Source organism: Emys orbicularis, chromosome 4, assembly GCF_028017835.1.
Source record: "Emys orbicularis isolate rEmyOrb1 chromosome 4, rEmyOrb1.hap1, whole genome shotgun sequence".
Taxonomy (NCBI): Eukaryota; Metazoa; Chordata; order Testudines; family Emydidae; genus Emys; species Emys orbicularis.
In genome coordinates, this window is record NC_088686.1 from 15,124,225 (window position 1) to 15,138,493 (window position 14,269).

General features: G+C 43.0%; 1 protein-coding gene across 1 annotated transcript in view; it reads left to right on the forward strand.

Moving 5' to 3' along the window:
- PRKCH (protein kinase C eta) overlaps window positions 1-14,269 on the forward strand; it is a 167,097-nt gene that overhangs the window by 138,753 nt on the left and 14,075 nt on the right. Inside the window, exons 11-12 of the mRNA XM_065402572.1 lie at window positions 374-512; window positions 1,532-1,720. Of these exons, the coding sequence (XP_065258644.1) occupies window positions 374-512; window positions 1,532-1,720 (328 nt within the window). The remainder of the gene's footprint in view (window positions 1-373; window positions 513-1,531; window positions 1,721-14,269) is intronic.

Below are 14,269 nucleotides of genomic sequence, written 5' to 3' on the forward strand. Positions count from 1 at the left end.
TTAGGCCTTTGTGTTATGTAGAACTATCACTCTGCTCAAACGCATCTCAAAACTGAATTAGCAGGGGGTTCTGCAGGTCAGACTTGTGGTGTGTGGGGAAAGCCATGTGGGGAAGTTCATACAAAACCTGACCACATTAAATCTGGCTCAACCCAACATTATTAATTCCTCTCTTCTACAAGTGCCAAATTCATGCACACCGTTTGTTTTTTCAGAAGATGATGGTGCAGTTGGCTGCTGGGTCCAGCGATACGTGTTTGTCCAGGTTTTATTTTAAGCTCTGGAGAGTAGGGACTGTGTCTTCGTTTGGGTTTGTACAGCTCCTAGTATGCAGCAATTGAAATAATAACAATAATAATTGTTGTTATTGCAGGGATCTGAAGCTGGATAATGTGTTGCTGGATCACGAGGGCCACTGCAAGTTGGCAGATTTTGGCATGTGCAAAGAGGGGATTTGCAATGGAATTACTACCGCAACGTTTTGTGGCACACCAGACTACATTGCTCCAGAGGTACAGGAAACCCTTCTTCATTGGAAAATCTATTGAGCTGTTAGTAGATCTGGTTTAAAAGCAACACAATGAGATCTCCACTTAATTTGGCTGCATCTTATGGGGCTGACAGGTGGAAAGTTTGGTCTCAGAAGCACACTGAGATTTACAGCCCCATGGGCTAGTGAAGGCTAAACAAGTCTGCAGGTTGTTATGGGCTGACACAGGGGGGTCAGCTCCACTGGGGGAAAAGAAAATGCATCTTGAAAAACATAGATGCCAGATTGTAGCTGCCAAAATACTGGTTACAGCAAATGGCACAGGTACCATCCCAGTGTGGTTGAAAGCAGGCTGCTGTCTCCCTCATTCCCCAACTCCCTTCTCTGCCTCTGTCTGTCCCCTCCTCCCCCCACCCCACCCCCCCCCCGTTATTCATCTGTCTAATTTTAAAATGAATAAACAGCACCTTTAAGAAGCACCTTCCCTCCAGATCCTCCCAGATCCTGTAGGTGCTTCCGTAACGCTGCTGGATTTATGCTCTGTGGTCATGCTTCCTCTGCCCCACTCCTCACACTCATGCCTTCTTTTGCTCTCACACCCCTTCCCTACTCGAGCTGGAAATGTGTTTTTGGAGCCATGTAAGCCTTTCCTTCTGGGAGGCAAAGGGGAGTGAAGAGGCTCAAGCCACAGACCCAGCTGATCCACCTCACTACAACAATTTGACTGAAAAACTCTTCAGTTCCTGCTCAGCACATTATTTTAAAGAGTCTGTTCCTAAGCACGTCTGGTAAGTGAGTACAACTGGCAGACCCCTTGTTCACTGGAGATGTAAATCAATGGGTTGCCAGCTGGACATGCACATCACATAGGGGCTCTGAGAAAGGAGGAATGGCAAGCACAGAAGAGAATACCCTTAGTTAATGTGCGGTGATATGTTTTGTTCACATTAATATTCCATAATCCATTTTCTCCCCCACTTAGAAAAACAATTGTTAAGCCCAGTGCATAATATTTATCCCCCTCCCCCATCCCCATTGTAGATTCTGCAGGAGATGCTCTATGGTCCTGATGTAGACTGGTGGGCTATGGGGGTGCTGCTGTACGAGATGCTATGTGGTCACGCCCCTTTTGAAGCAGAGAATGAAGATGACCTCTTTGAAGCCATTCTGAATGATGAAGTTGTTTACCCAACCTGGCTTCAGCAGGATGCAGTACGGATCCTGAAAGCTGTAAGTTCCCTTAATTTTGTGTCCTCTGTGCCCTTCATGCCAGCTCACACCAGCCTGACGTGTTCTTTAAAATAATAGTTGATATCATTGATGCAAATAGAGCTGTGTGAATAATTGATGTTTCAGTTCTCTGGCAGTTCCCAAAAATGGAAAAAAAATCATTAATATTTTGGCTCAGGTTTAACTGAATTTGAAAATTCTGAAAAAAATGTAGGTGAATCGGGTCGAACAAACATTTCATTCAACACAAGACATTTTATTTCTGGGAGTTTATAAGGGGCTAGATTCACAGAATGGGGAAAGGATTGGAGGAGAAGGTAGTATCTTCCTTATAAGAGGGCTTGAAAGGGTTAGATTTGTCGGTAAACGTTGATTTCACCATACACCCACAAACCGACGTAAAACTATTTCCATCAGTAATAATTGAAATTTCCAATAGGCAAAGTAAGAAATATGCTGCTTGAGAAGTCATTAGAGTTTTGATTTGAAGAGATTTCTTTTTGTATGTTGAAAGAAGAACAGGAGTACTTGTGGCACCTTAGAGACTAACAAATTTATGAGAGCATACACAGTCTCTCAGCATAGTCTGTGTGATATGTAGATTGTAATGGATTTTTTAGCATTACATCATACCAAAAGGACTAAAGGTAAAAAATCCATTACAATCTACATATCACACAGACTATGCTGAGAGACTGTGTATGCTCTCATAAATTTGTTAGTCTCTAAGATGCCACAAGTACTCCTGTTCTTTTTGCGGATACAGACTAACACGGCTGCTACTCTGAAACCTGTCTTTTTGTATGTTGTGAGATGTGAAGTTGTGTTTGAACAGTCATAAAGCTTTAACTTATTGAATTTCAGTGTCTGCTGACATTAAAGTAGTGGTGTGTGATACACACCCCATAATTTCTCACAGCTGTGAAAAGCTAAATCGATAAAAATTAAAAACAACCTTAAAACCCATAATTTTTGCACAACTGTGAAAAATGTAAATCAATAAAAAAATCTTTAAAAGGCTTAAAAATAACCATCAATATTATCCATCAAGGTTATAAAAATTGAATTCTACTAGGCCTACATATAAGTTTTATCCCAGTGGTGAGGGCACTCACCTAGTATATGGGACACCTGCGTTCAGGACTCCCCTTTGCCTGACGTATAATTCAATAATAATTGGAGCAGGGATTTGAACTCGGGTTTCTCACATTGCAGGAGAGTGTCCTACCTGCCTGGCTATAAAGTCAGTCCCTCTCTCTGGCCCAATGATTGTATAATTATGTATACACAGTGCAACAGCCTCAATAGGAGTGAGTGAGAAAGGCCTGCCCCAGGCTACCCTATAGGACAGGGGATACTGCACTCTCCTGCAGTGTGGGAGTTAAAAAGCATCCAAAAAAGTTACAACGAGGTGGGACAGACACACTGGAAAGCAAGCGGATGAGTGGAGTAGCAAGAGTCATGGTTATGAATCTAACAGGATCCTTTCGTTACCTTGGGGTGAAGGGTAAGAACTGCAGTGCTGACGTGTTCACCCGCTGCTTATATTCCCTAACTGGTTCAACAGTCAGGCTGGCAAGCAGCATGCATGCTCCCTCTGAGACTACGTGATTTAGCACATGCTCATCTTCCAAAACAGAAGAGATACCGTACTCCGCATGTACCATCAGATACCATGTTACTTCTGTGTGAGCAAAGTAGGAAATATCTTCAGTATCTCAGATAGTCCTATTGCTAACTGTAGGTAATGTTGACTTTCCCAAGGGAATCACTAGAAAATTCTCATTTTTGAATGTTTATAATGGAAAATCCCTGACCTGCCTGGAGACCCGCTTTGGGGAGGTCCCAACAAACAGTGTGAGGAAGGATGACGTTGCGTTTAAAGCTCTGGCATGGGACTCAGGAAATCTGGCTTCAGTTCCCACCTCTGCCACATATCGCTGTGTGACCATGGACAACTCAGTCTCTGTGCACCTCAGGTCTCCACCTGTAAAATGAGAATAATAACCCTTCCTTTGTTTATTGAGCTTGTAAAATTTTGGTGGCATGGACTGTCTTTTATTGTATGTGCATACAGCACCTACCACGTTGGGGCTGCATGGCACTGCTGTAAGGAGTGGAAGGACAGTCCAGGAGTTAAGGCACTCACCTAGGATTTAGAAGACCTAAATTCAAGTCCTTGCTCCACCACAATCTTCTTCTGTAACCTAGGGCAAGGCATTAAGCCTATCAGTGCCTCAGTTAATTCCTTACGTTGCAGCAGCATTGTGAAGGTAGGTACATTAAAGATTGTGATGTGCTCAGATACTCTGTTAATTGTGGGGGGGGAACCATATAAATACCTAACATAAGTAATTAATAGTTTGTGAAACGCTGGCTTAAATAAATGCAGCACCATAGGAACAACTCTATAAAGGAAGGTAATCTAGTAATGAAACTCTGGAAATTAATGTGGAAGGTTTCTGTGGGATATAAAGCAGTTAATACCGTTTACAAAATTGCCAGCACATCCATAATACAGGTCTGTCGCATCTTACGCGCATTTAACATGCGCGATTTCAACTTTACGCGGTCGGCAAAAACAAAAACAAAACAAAAGAGAGAAAAACAACAATTTAAATATTATACCTGTAGTGTGGGCGATTTCGCCCGCCATTGAACTCAATGAGGTTTTGGCTATACGCAGTTTTCGCTTTACGCGCTAACCGCGGAACGGAACCCCCGCGTACGATGAGACAGACCTGTATTCCTAAAAGCACCACTAAAAACAAAATCCATCTCCTGCGGAAGGATCATGCTACGAAATACATAGGCCCCGGCCAGAGGTGATCATTTTTCTCATTGAAAGCTGTCTTTGGCTTGGAAATCTCTCAAAACAATTTAAAAGGAAAAAAAAAAAGATTGTGTTTCAAAGCAGTGGAAATTCAAGAGCAGTATTTGTAGTGCTAGATCAGTGCTCTTAAATGCTTAGGACAGTTTATGTCATGGAAAGGATACCTCCTCAGGTGTGTAAATGCCAGCTAATCAAAAAACAAATCTAAAATAGATAAAGTTGTACTTTCATACATTGCAGGACTCTTACGTAAGCCTGAGACAGAGTGCAAAATGTGATACAGTAAACGCTAATCACACAAGGAAGTACAAAGTGTAATATGACCTATTTTGTGCCAGAATGAGGTGAAGGGGGGAGGTTAAACTGATGACATTTATTTCATTAATTACAACAGGCACCTCAGCACACGAGCTGGTGCAAGTTAGATTCACCCCCAAGTTGTTCTGCCCCATGCTAGGGCCAGGGCTGGGGCAAAGAATCAGGGAGCCATAATCATAGTGATTTCACAATAAGTTTTCAAACGTGTTACTTTAAGTGATCTTCCTGTAACTGCAAATAGTAGCATGGTGAGTGGAACTGGAGAAAGAGGGTCAGGTTTCAGGAGGGGCCTAATTCAGTAAGACACCAGAGTGTTTAGGAATGTAATCGGAAGCCAGGCAGCTCCCTCAAACTGTAGACCCTCAACATAATGCATAAAGATCTCTCTCCTACAACACTTCCTCACCCTAGCATTGCTTATTGCTCATGAAACACAAACCAGAGCAGAACTGCCTTTCTGCACTTTACAAGCATTGCTTACAAAAAGCTGTGCCCTGAAAGGAATTTCTGAAATGGGGGACGTGGAGGAAGAAGACTTTAAAGTACGGAGGTTATGAGCAGGTCAATTTCAGGGCAATAACCAGGAGTCTGTGATGAACTGATGAGAGTTTACATCACAGAATTTTATATATGCCATTTGGTTCAATTCCTTACACATCTGTCACTTTCCAGGTGGCTGCTGCTTCAGGTGCCTGCACCAGAAATTTTTATTTATGATTCAAGAGATCAAGTCACTTTTCGCAGCACTAAGACACTTTGTATATCTTGAGCACGAGCTCCCTGCAGCCTCTGATTAATTGCTTTTGGTTACAGACCATTTCATCAGATAGTCTCATTGGTCGCTTCTCACTGTCTCATGTCGTACTTTCAATAGTGCCAAAGCATCTCCGCTTTAGAGGAAAGGCAGCTCTTTGTAACTAGATACAAAAGGATGTTTTTGGCCTCTAAATTCCAATGAATAATTGACATGCTTGTTTGCTCTTTACCTATTTTTGAATTGTAAGAAGGAATTTTAGTGCTAATAGCTGAATTTATATATTTGCCACAGATATTAGCACAGTTCAATATTTATATATGAAGTGCCCGTATAACACACACTAATACAGTAACTCCTCGCTTAAAGTTGTAGTTATGTTCCTGAAAAATGCGACTTTAAGCGAAATGATGTTAAGCGAATCCAGTTTCCCCATAAGAATTAATGTAAATAGGGGGGGTTAGGTTCCAGGGAAATTTTGTTCACCAGACAAAATCTATATATTATATAGATATACACACAGTATACGTTTTAAACAAACAATTTAATACTGTTCACAGCTATGATGATTGTGAAGCTTGGTTGAGGTGGTGAAGTTAGAGGGTGGAAGAGGGAGGGATATTTCCCAGGGAATGTCTTGCTGCTAAATGATGAACTAGCACTCGGCTGAGCCCTCAAGGGTTAACCCTTTGTTGTTAATGTAGTCTCTCACACAAGGCAGCACAAACACGAGGGAGGGGAGACAGCATAGCAGACAGAGACAGACACACACCTTGTGTGTGGGAGAGACAGAGATGCACACTGCCCATTTAAGTAAGCTGACCCACTCTTAAGTGCATTGTCTTTTTAAGTGGATGAGGAAGTTGAGACAGCAGCTGCTGCCCCAAGCTCTCTCTTTCTCTCTCTGTCTGTGTCCCCTCCCTGCTCTATATGGAGAAGGGGTAAGCGGGGTGCAGGAGCAAGGGGGAGGGAGACACCCTGACATTAGCCCCCCCTTCCCTCCCTGCACAGCAAGCAGGAGTCTCTGGGAGCAGCTCCAAGGCAGAGGGCAGGAGCAGCACATGGCAGTGGGGGAGGGACAGCTGAACTGCTGATTGCTAGCCTGCTGGGCGGCTGCAGCACAGGGAACTTAGGGGATGGGGGAGCTGATGGGGGGCTGCCGGTCGGTCCACCCTGGTTACAAACCCCCACCAGCCAGCTGCAACGGGCTGCTCTTCCTGCAAGCAGTGGACAAAGCAGGCGGCTGCCAAACGACGTTAGAAGGGAGCATTGCGCCACTTTAAACTAGCATGTTCCCTAAGTGATGAGCAACATAACAATGTTAACCGGGATGACTTTAAGTGAGGAGTTACTGTACAATGCAGGTCTTTGTTCCCCTCTAGTGGCTGGCCTTTATGAAAGGATAATAGCTTACTATAGCTGCCGGTTAAGAGACTTGCTCAGGTGGTAGAGGGCTCCTGCTTTTAACATTCTCTAAGTTACTTATATGGCTTCTATTACTATAGTGTCTGAGCACCTCAGTCTCTACTGTATTTATTCTCCCAGTGTTCCTGCGAGGCAGGAAACCATTAACCCCATTTTACAGATGAGGCACTGAGAGACTAAGTGATTTACCCAAGTACTCTGACATTACAGTGATGAGCATGGTAGAAGAGCCGATATAGAATGGAACAGATCACACATGAAGTCTGGCAGAGCGTGAATTGAACCTGGGTCTTCTTAATACCAGACCAGCACCCAAACTACTGGACCATTCCTCCTCACTAACGGGCCTGGCTTGAAACTTTCAGCAGTTCTAGTGATACTAATAAATGCAGAGCACAAGAGACACACATCCCTGAAACCAAAATCAAATTCTCCCTCCAGCCAGAATGGCAAAGGGTGTCAAATTAACCGTGATATTTGATCTGCTAAACAGTTGGCCTTTTGAGATTTTTTACAAGTTAATACATAGGATAAATGAGCACAGGAGCAGTTTATCTTTGTGTATGGCTTTCTGCTGTGATTCAGCATCATGAAGTTTGGGGCCTATTTCAAGTTGCTTTTCACCACCGTTCTGCTTTGCCCAGCTCCCTCCGCCCTAGAAGTCATCTGTGCATGTATCCTGTGAGGTAGGCTGCATCCTGTGCATCTCCATAATTTCCTGAAGGTTGCCACTATCTATTCTCAAGTGCTTGTTTAGGACATAAGGTCTTGTTTGGTCAATGGCTGTTCCAGGAATATTTTTGAGCATTGCTGCTGTAGGGAAACAAAAAACAACCTAGATGCACGTGGAGCCTGTGTAGAAGCCAGAGCAGAAACCATTTTGTGCTTTAAACAGGAAATTGTTCCTTATTTCCCCTTCAATGTTTTGTGTCATTTTAAAAATATTTGTAAAGGGCTGGAGGGAAGGACAGGCTGATTCTGAGCTGGTGTAAATCAGCAAAGCTGTGCCAACTTACACCAGCTGGGGACCTGGCCCATTAGCTGTAACTAGAGCTGTATGAGGTTCATTTTCCAACTTCCATCTCCCACGACTCATTATCAGCCCTAATGTAATTCTATTTAGATATGCCAGGAATGAATCTGGCCCCTGCTCCTGCTGCATCAACTTCTATAAAATATACCCCCTCAAAATCCTCCTTGATATAAGCTGACCTAGTTACCCCCATCTTCTGGGGAGGACTCTGTGAAAAGGAAACTTAATTTTTGGTTGCACTGGAAATGTCATTATGCAAGTTCCTAGACCGTGACTCACATTGGCTGTGTGTAGGTAGGGGTTCATTTTAACACAGAAGGCTGATGTCTGATTTGTCACTAGTGGACAATAACATTTAGAGTGGAGCTAGTGGTATTCCAAGCAGCTGGAGATCTTGGGATCCCAGCTGGATGAATTACAGCATGAAATATGACTGTCTCTTTCATCCTTTTTACCCCAGGAGCAGCATGGTATATCTGATTTCAGCACCATCACTATAACTCTAGTTGAGTTCATATCTGTGTGCTTTTCTTGGATATGGCCCGATCTTGCACCAGCTTGCTGGAAGTTTGGTTTAACAGGAAAGGAGACAGGGAAAGTCATGTTAAAAACCAAGGCTCAAGGAGCAACGGTCTAAAGGGGAGGTAAAACCATGAAAGGTACAGAGGGAAAAATGCAGAGATCTTCCTTTCTGCACCAGGCTTCAGGGCAAGGGGAAGAGGAATACTTGGACTACACTACCAAAATCCACACCCCTGAGCGAGATGGTTATATGAACCTAACCCCTGATGTAGACAACACTATGTCAACAGGAGGGCTTCTCCCGTCCACATAGCTACCTCCTCTCAGGGAGGTCAATTAACTACGCTGATGGGAGAAGATAGAGTCTTTACTAAGCGCTACAGTGCTGTAAGTTTAGATGAGCCCTAAGACAATGGAGTCATTACAAGGGATGATGGTGTAGGTAATAGATAGAACTGGTGATCGGTGTTCCAAAGGCTTGGAGATTTGAAGTCTAGATGCTTTCCAAGGTTTTCTGGAGAGTACCAGCTGTACTAAAGCCTCACTCTACAATGTAGGTAACCTCCAGGGTTAAGGCATGGTAGCACCCCAGGATAGCTTTATCCCTGCCTTCTGGGCCCAGAGCTTCTAACCATCAGGCCCCCCTCACATTTGACAGTCAAATGAGGAAGCTGGTGCTCACTGGGAGATGACTGCTAGCTTCTGTGCACAATGTGAGCGTTCAGACACTTTCTTACAGCTCAGACCCTCCTCCAAAAACTGGTGTGTGGGGAGCTCTGCCTTATTTTTGTGGATCACAAACTAGACTTCAGGCCTGCTGGAGACATAGGTGCTGGAACTGGGAGTGCTGCCACTCCCCCTGGCTTGAAATGGTTTCTATCATATGCAGGGTTTACCGTTTGGTTCAATGGCTCTTAGCACCCCCACTGTAAAAATTGTTCCAGCACCCCTGGTTGGAGATGTACATAATGGAAAAAAAGTATTATTTAAACACTGCTGTTGTCCACAAAGGTCAAAATCAAGACTGGGGGTAGGTGCCTGCAATGCTGATTTTGAATGAAACTGCAAGAGAGGGGTCAGATGCTGGAAGGACAGCCTGGGGTTTCAGTATTCTGTGTTCAACACTTAGTTTGGAAATGCAGATGAAAAGAAGACGGAAGTTGATTTATGTTTATAGATCACAATTATCTAGAATTGACAGAAATTAGGAAAGAAGAAAAGAAGACGGAAGTTGATCTATGTTTAAAGATTACAATTATCTAGAATTGACACTGACTCAGAAGGCAAATTCTCTGGTTTACCAAACTGTCTGTTGCCACAAGTCACCGAGTTCACTTCCTGCTGTGGTTATCTACGTAACTCCTTTGATGCTGTTTAACACTTGCAGTTGTCTGAACCCAGGATTAAAACAACAGCAGCAAAGTTGAGTACCTGTCATGAAGGATTTCTAATGTCAATTCCTGAGCAGAGTGGTCAGTGTTATCGCTGGGTCCTGCATGTTTCTCTTTATCACTTATTATTTTATTGAATTGTTTTGAAAAATATAAATAGATCATGGAATAGGAAAAGCCACTCTCCCAAGCAGCAGCTAGCATATTTTGTCCCATATCTTTCCTTACTATTCCTCATATCGACGCACTTCCAGAATCTTCTTGTTGCCTCTTTTCAGCTGAGTGGTGAGCCAATTTGGAGGCCTTGCTAGGTTGTTTTCATTAGGAGGAGAAATTGATGATGGGAGTCGGGTATCTCTTTGTTCAATCCTGTTTATTCACAAGAGTGTACAAAGTTCTTCACTGTGCACAGTGGGAACAAACAGGAGGCCGTTTCCTTGCTCAAAATTTCTTAGCCTATCTTTTCAGCCAGTACTTTGCCCAGAAAAACTCTTTTGGTTTCCTTTCAGGGCTGCAATCACACTGCTTCTCTTGCTGTCTGCTTCCAGCACACACAGCTGCAATCCAGTCAATGCCCCATCACCTGTTTTGCAATCAATCCCCAGGGAAACTCCTGATCCTACCAGAGTTCTTGCTCAGACCTTCCATGTGGCCAGTGCTTTGGGCGGTGGGATCTATTGTTTCAGCTATTTTACTCCATATAGGTGCTTAATTGCTTATTTTATTTAGCCAGAATGAAGGGTGGTTACCCATCAGCTTCACTGAAGTGTGCGATTGCCCAAAGATCAGTGACACCCTTGCTTGCAGCTGCCCGCACTCTCCACCATAACGTGATCAACGTGTCATAAAGATCTAACGGTTGATTCCCATTTACATTCCTCCGGCAGGGTAGAGGGGCCTGAAAGTGAGAGAAAGTTACATTTACACTCACTTTCAAGCCCCTTTACACTGCCAGAGTGGTGTAAAGGGGTTGCAGTGTAAATGAGAATCGGGGCCCTAAGCTTGGATATAGGAAACAAAATAATGTTGCTCCAAGAATCTCTGTGGAAATAGGCCATTAGAAAGTAAGTCTGTCTCTCACAGGACCTATCTATGCTCTAATTCTTGGCCACTGGTGCACAAGAGAGAAAAAGGGAATTGGGAGTTTCTTCTCCGGATGCAGTCTGTCCTGGAGAATCTCCCCATAGTGCTTGAGAGCATGTAGAGAGACAACTGGATTTCCCAGAATGCCCTGCTGCCAGGATGCCTCTGTTAGCTTGTTGCTTTGAGGTGTGATTCAGCCATCCTTACTTACACTGAGTAGTTCCACAAGTAGTTTCACTGAAATCAGTGGGGCTACTCAGAGTCAGGTACTACTCAGGGTACATAAGGATGGCAGAATCAAGCACTAAAGCAGCATGCTACATAGAGGAACTCGGGTAGTGCATTCTGGTCAATGCTTTATGTGTTCATATAAATAACACCATAATTGCACCTTTTAAATCAAAGTCTAGTGCAGTGAACCAGTTTATTTTTATAGATAAGGTCGATAACAGTGTATAGAAAACAGGGATTTTCCTAGTTTGCGGGTGATACCAAGTAAGGAAGCACAGAAAATGGTGAGGCCCCCCACAAAAATGCAATTAAAGCAGAGCTGAGATCATTTTAATATCTTATGTGGTAAGTGCTAAATGTGATTCAGTCCAAGTAAATGGAGGATAATCGTTCCAAAATAAAGCGCTCAGAGACTGAATCTGTGCCAAACGAACATACCACAATCTGGCCAGAAACTAGAACTGAGAGATACTGAAAAAAATTCCCCTATGGCCCTCAGCCCAGGCAAGCTGCAGTAAAGAAAGCAATGAGAATGCAGGAGAAATAAACTATACATCCTAGGGGATGTAAACATTACCAGCTATATTGGTTACACCTAGTGTCGGACACCTTACGCTTGCTCATCAGCATACTTTTAGGAAGGTCTTCCCGAGTCCATGAGAGAGAGCATGGAGCCAGATGAGCCTCAGTCTTGTCCCAATCAGCAACTTGAAAATGTCATTAGTTAGGAGAGATGGTGGGAGAGACCAGGGTTCTTGCAGTAAGAAGATTTTTTTTTTATGAAGCAGATTTTTTTCAAGAACATAATACAAGCAAACTGCTACCAGTGCCAGGGGAGCAGAGAATTAAATACATAGGACTGAGCTTAGCTTTCTGCCACCTTTCTGCCTCATCCCCCAAATCTTAGGGCCAGTAAGAGCAACCTTGTGACTGCTGTAACTTCTGCTGGCTGGTGTGCCCTCCAGCTGCACCCCAGAATGCATCCTACAGTGGACTGGAATGTGAGAGGGGAGAACCAGGAGCTGGTGGCTTATAGCTGGCTACACTGACACATCCCCCAGAGAACACATGGAGTGTTACCACAGTGCTCTCCCTTCTTTGCACGCATGGTCCATGGATCCGGCCCACGTTCTTTGTGTTAAGAACAAATAGAAGGCAGCAGCTAATCTGTTTTGCACACAGTGTCAGAACAAGCAGCGTGAACTTGTTTGTGCAACAAACTGGGTACTGTAAGGTTTTAGACAAGGATTAAAGGGGAAAGGATGCACACAATGGTGGACACAACTGAAATCAAAGAGGAGCCATGCTGAACTCATTGCTTCTCCTCACAGTCAAGGAGCCTGGCTAACAAAAGCAGATATTAAAAATGCCTTCAAATATGCCAATACATCATTCCCTTTGGCATCTTTTCTGAGTGGGCAGACCCAACAGTTAGATTAAGCTTTGGCTGTCAAAGCCACACTAAAATATTTGACTTGCTTTTTGAAGCTCTGTGCTGGATCCTTGTAAACAACTTTTGTTTACTTTTCATCTTGCATTTCCTGAGCAGTTCTCCAGCTCCAATCTCAGAACCTCATTCTGGAATCCCTGTAGCTTCCCAGCTGAGAGAACTTCCAAAGAGATCACACTAAATATTCTCTCTTCTGCCAAGCCTATGAGAAACTCATCTACATTAATACATTATTAGTAGGGCTGTCGATTAATCGCAGTTAACTCATGTGATTAACTCAAAAAAATGAATCGCGATTTTAAAAATGAATCACAATTAATCTCAGTTTTAATCGCACTGTTAAACAATAGAATACAAATTGAAATTTATTAACTATTTTGGATGTTTTTCTACATTTTCAAATACATTGATTTAAATTACAACCCCGAATACAAAGTGTGCAGTGCTCACTTTATATTATTTTTATTACAAATATTTGCATTGTAAAAATGATAAACAAAAGAAAGTGTCAAGTATATTTTTAAAAGAAATAGTATTTTTCAATTCACCTCATACAAGTACTGTAGTGCAATCTCTTTATCATGAAAGCGCAACTTACAAATGTAGATTTTTTTTTTGTTTACACAACTGCACTCAAAAACAAAACAATGTAAAACTTTAGAGCCTACAAGTCCACTCAGTCCTATTGCTTGTTCAGCCAATTGCTCAGACAAACAAATTTGTTTACATTTATGGAAGATAAGGCTGCCTGCTTCTTATTTACAATGTCACCTGAAAGCGAGAACAGATGTTCGCATGGCACTTCCGTAGCCAGCATTGCAAGGTATTTATGTGCCAGATATGCTGAACATTTGTATGCTCCTTCGTGCTTCAGCCACCATTCCAGAGGACATGCTTCCATGCTGATGACACTCATTAAAACAATAATGTGTTAATTAAAATAAGCACTGTACACTTTGTATTCTGTGTTGTAATTGAAATCAGTATATTTGAAAATGTGGAAAACATCCAAAAATATTTGTATAAATAGTATTCTAATATTGTTTATCAGTGCAATTAATTGTGCTTAATTTTTTTAATTGCGTGATTAATCGTGATTATTTTTTTATTTTAGGTACCCAGGTTTGAAAATTTTGGCCTAAGTCTATTCATTTTTGTGTTGTATTTGTGTTGATGGGAACATCTGAAAAAGTTGGGGGGAAGCAAGCAGATTCCAGTACAAGAAGTTAGTTTGAAGCTAAACGATCAGTATTCTAACTTCACCTGGGGCAGAGAGCTACCTTTTGGGACCAGATTCTCTGCTGTGTGCAGGGCCGGCTCCAGGCACCAGCTTAACAAGCAGGTGCTTGGGGCGGCCAAGGGAGAGGGGCGGCACCTGCGGCAATTCGGGGGCGGCAGGTCCCTCACTCCCTCTAGGAGCGAAGGACCTGCCGCTGAACTGCCGCCGCCGATCGCCGCTTTTTTTTTTTTTCCAATTGCTGCCGCCGATCACGATCGCGGCTTTTTTTT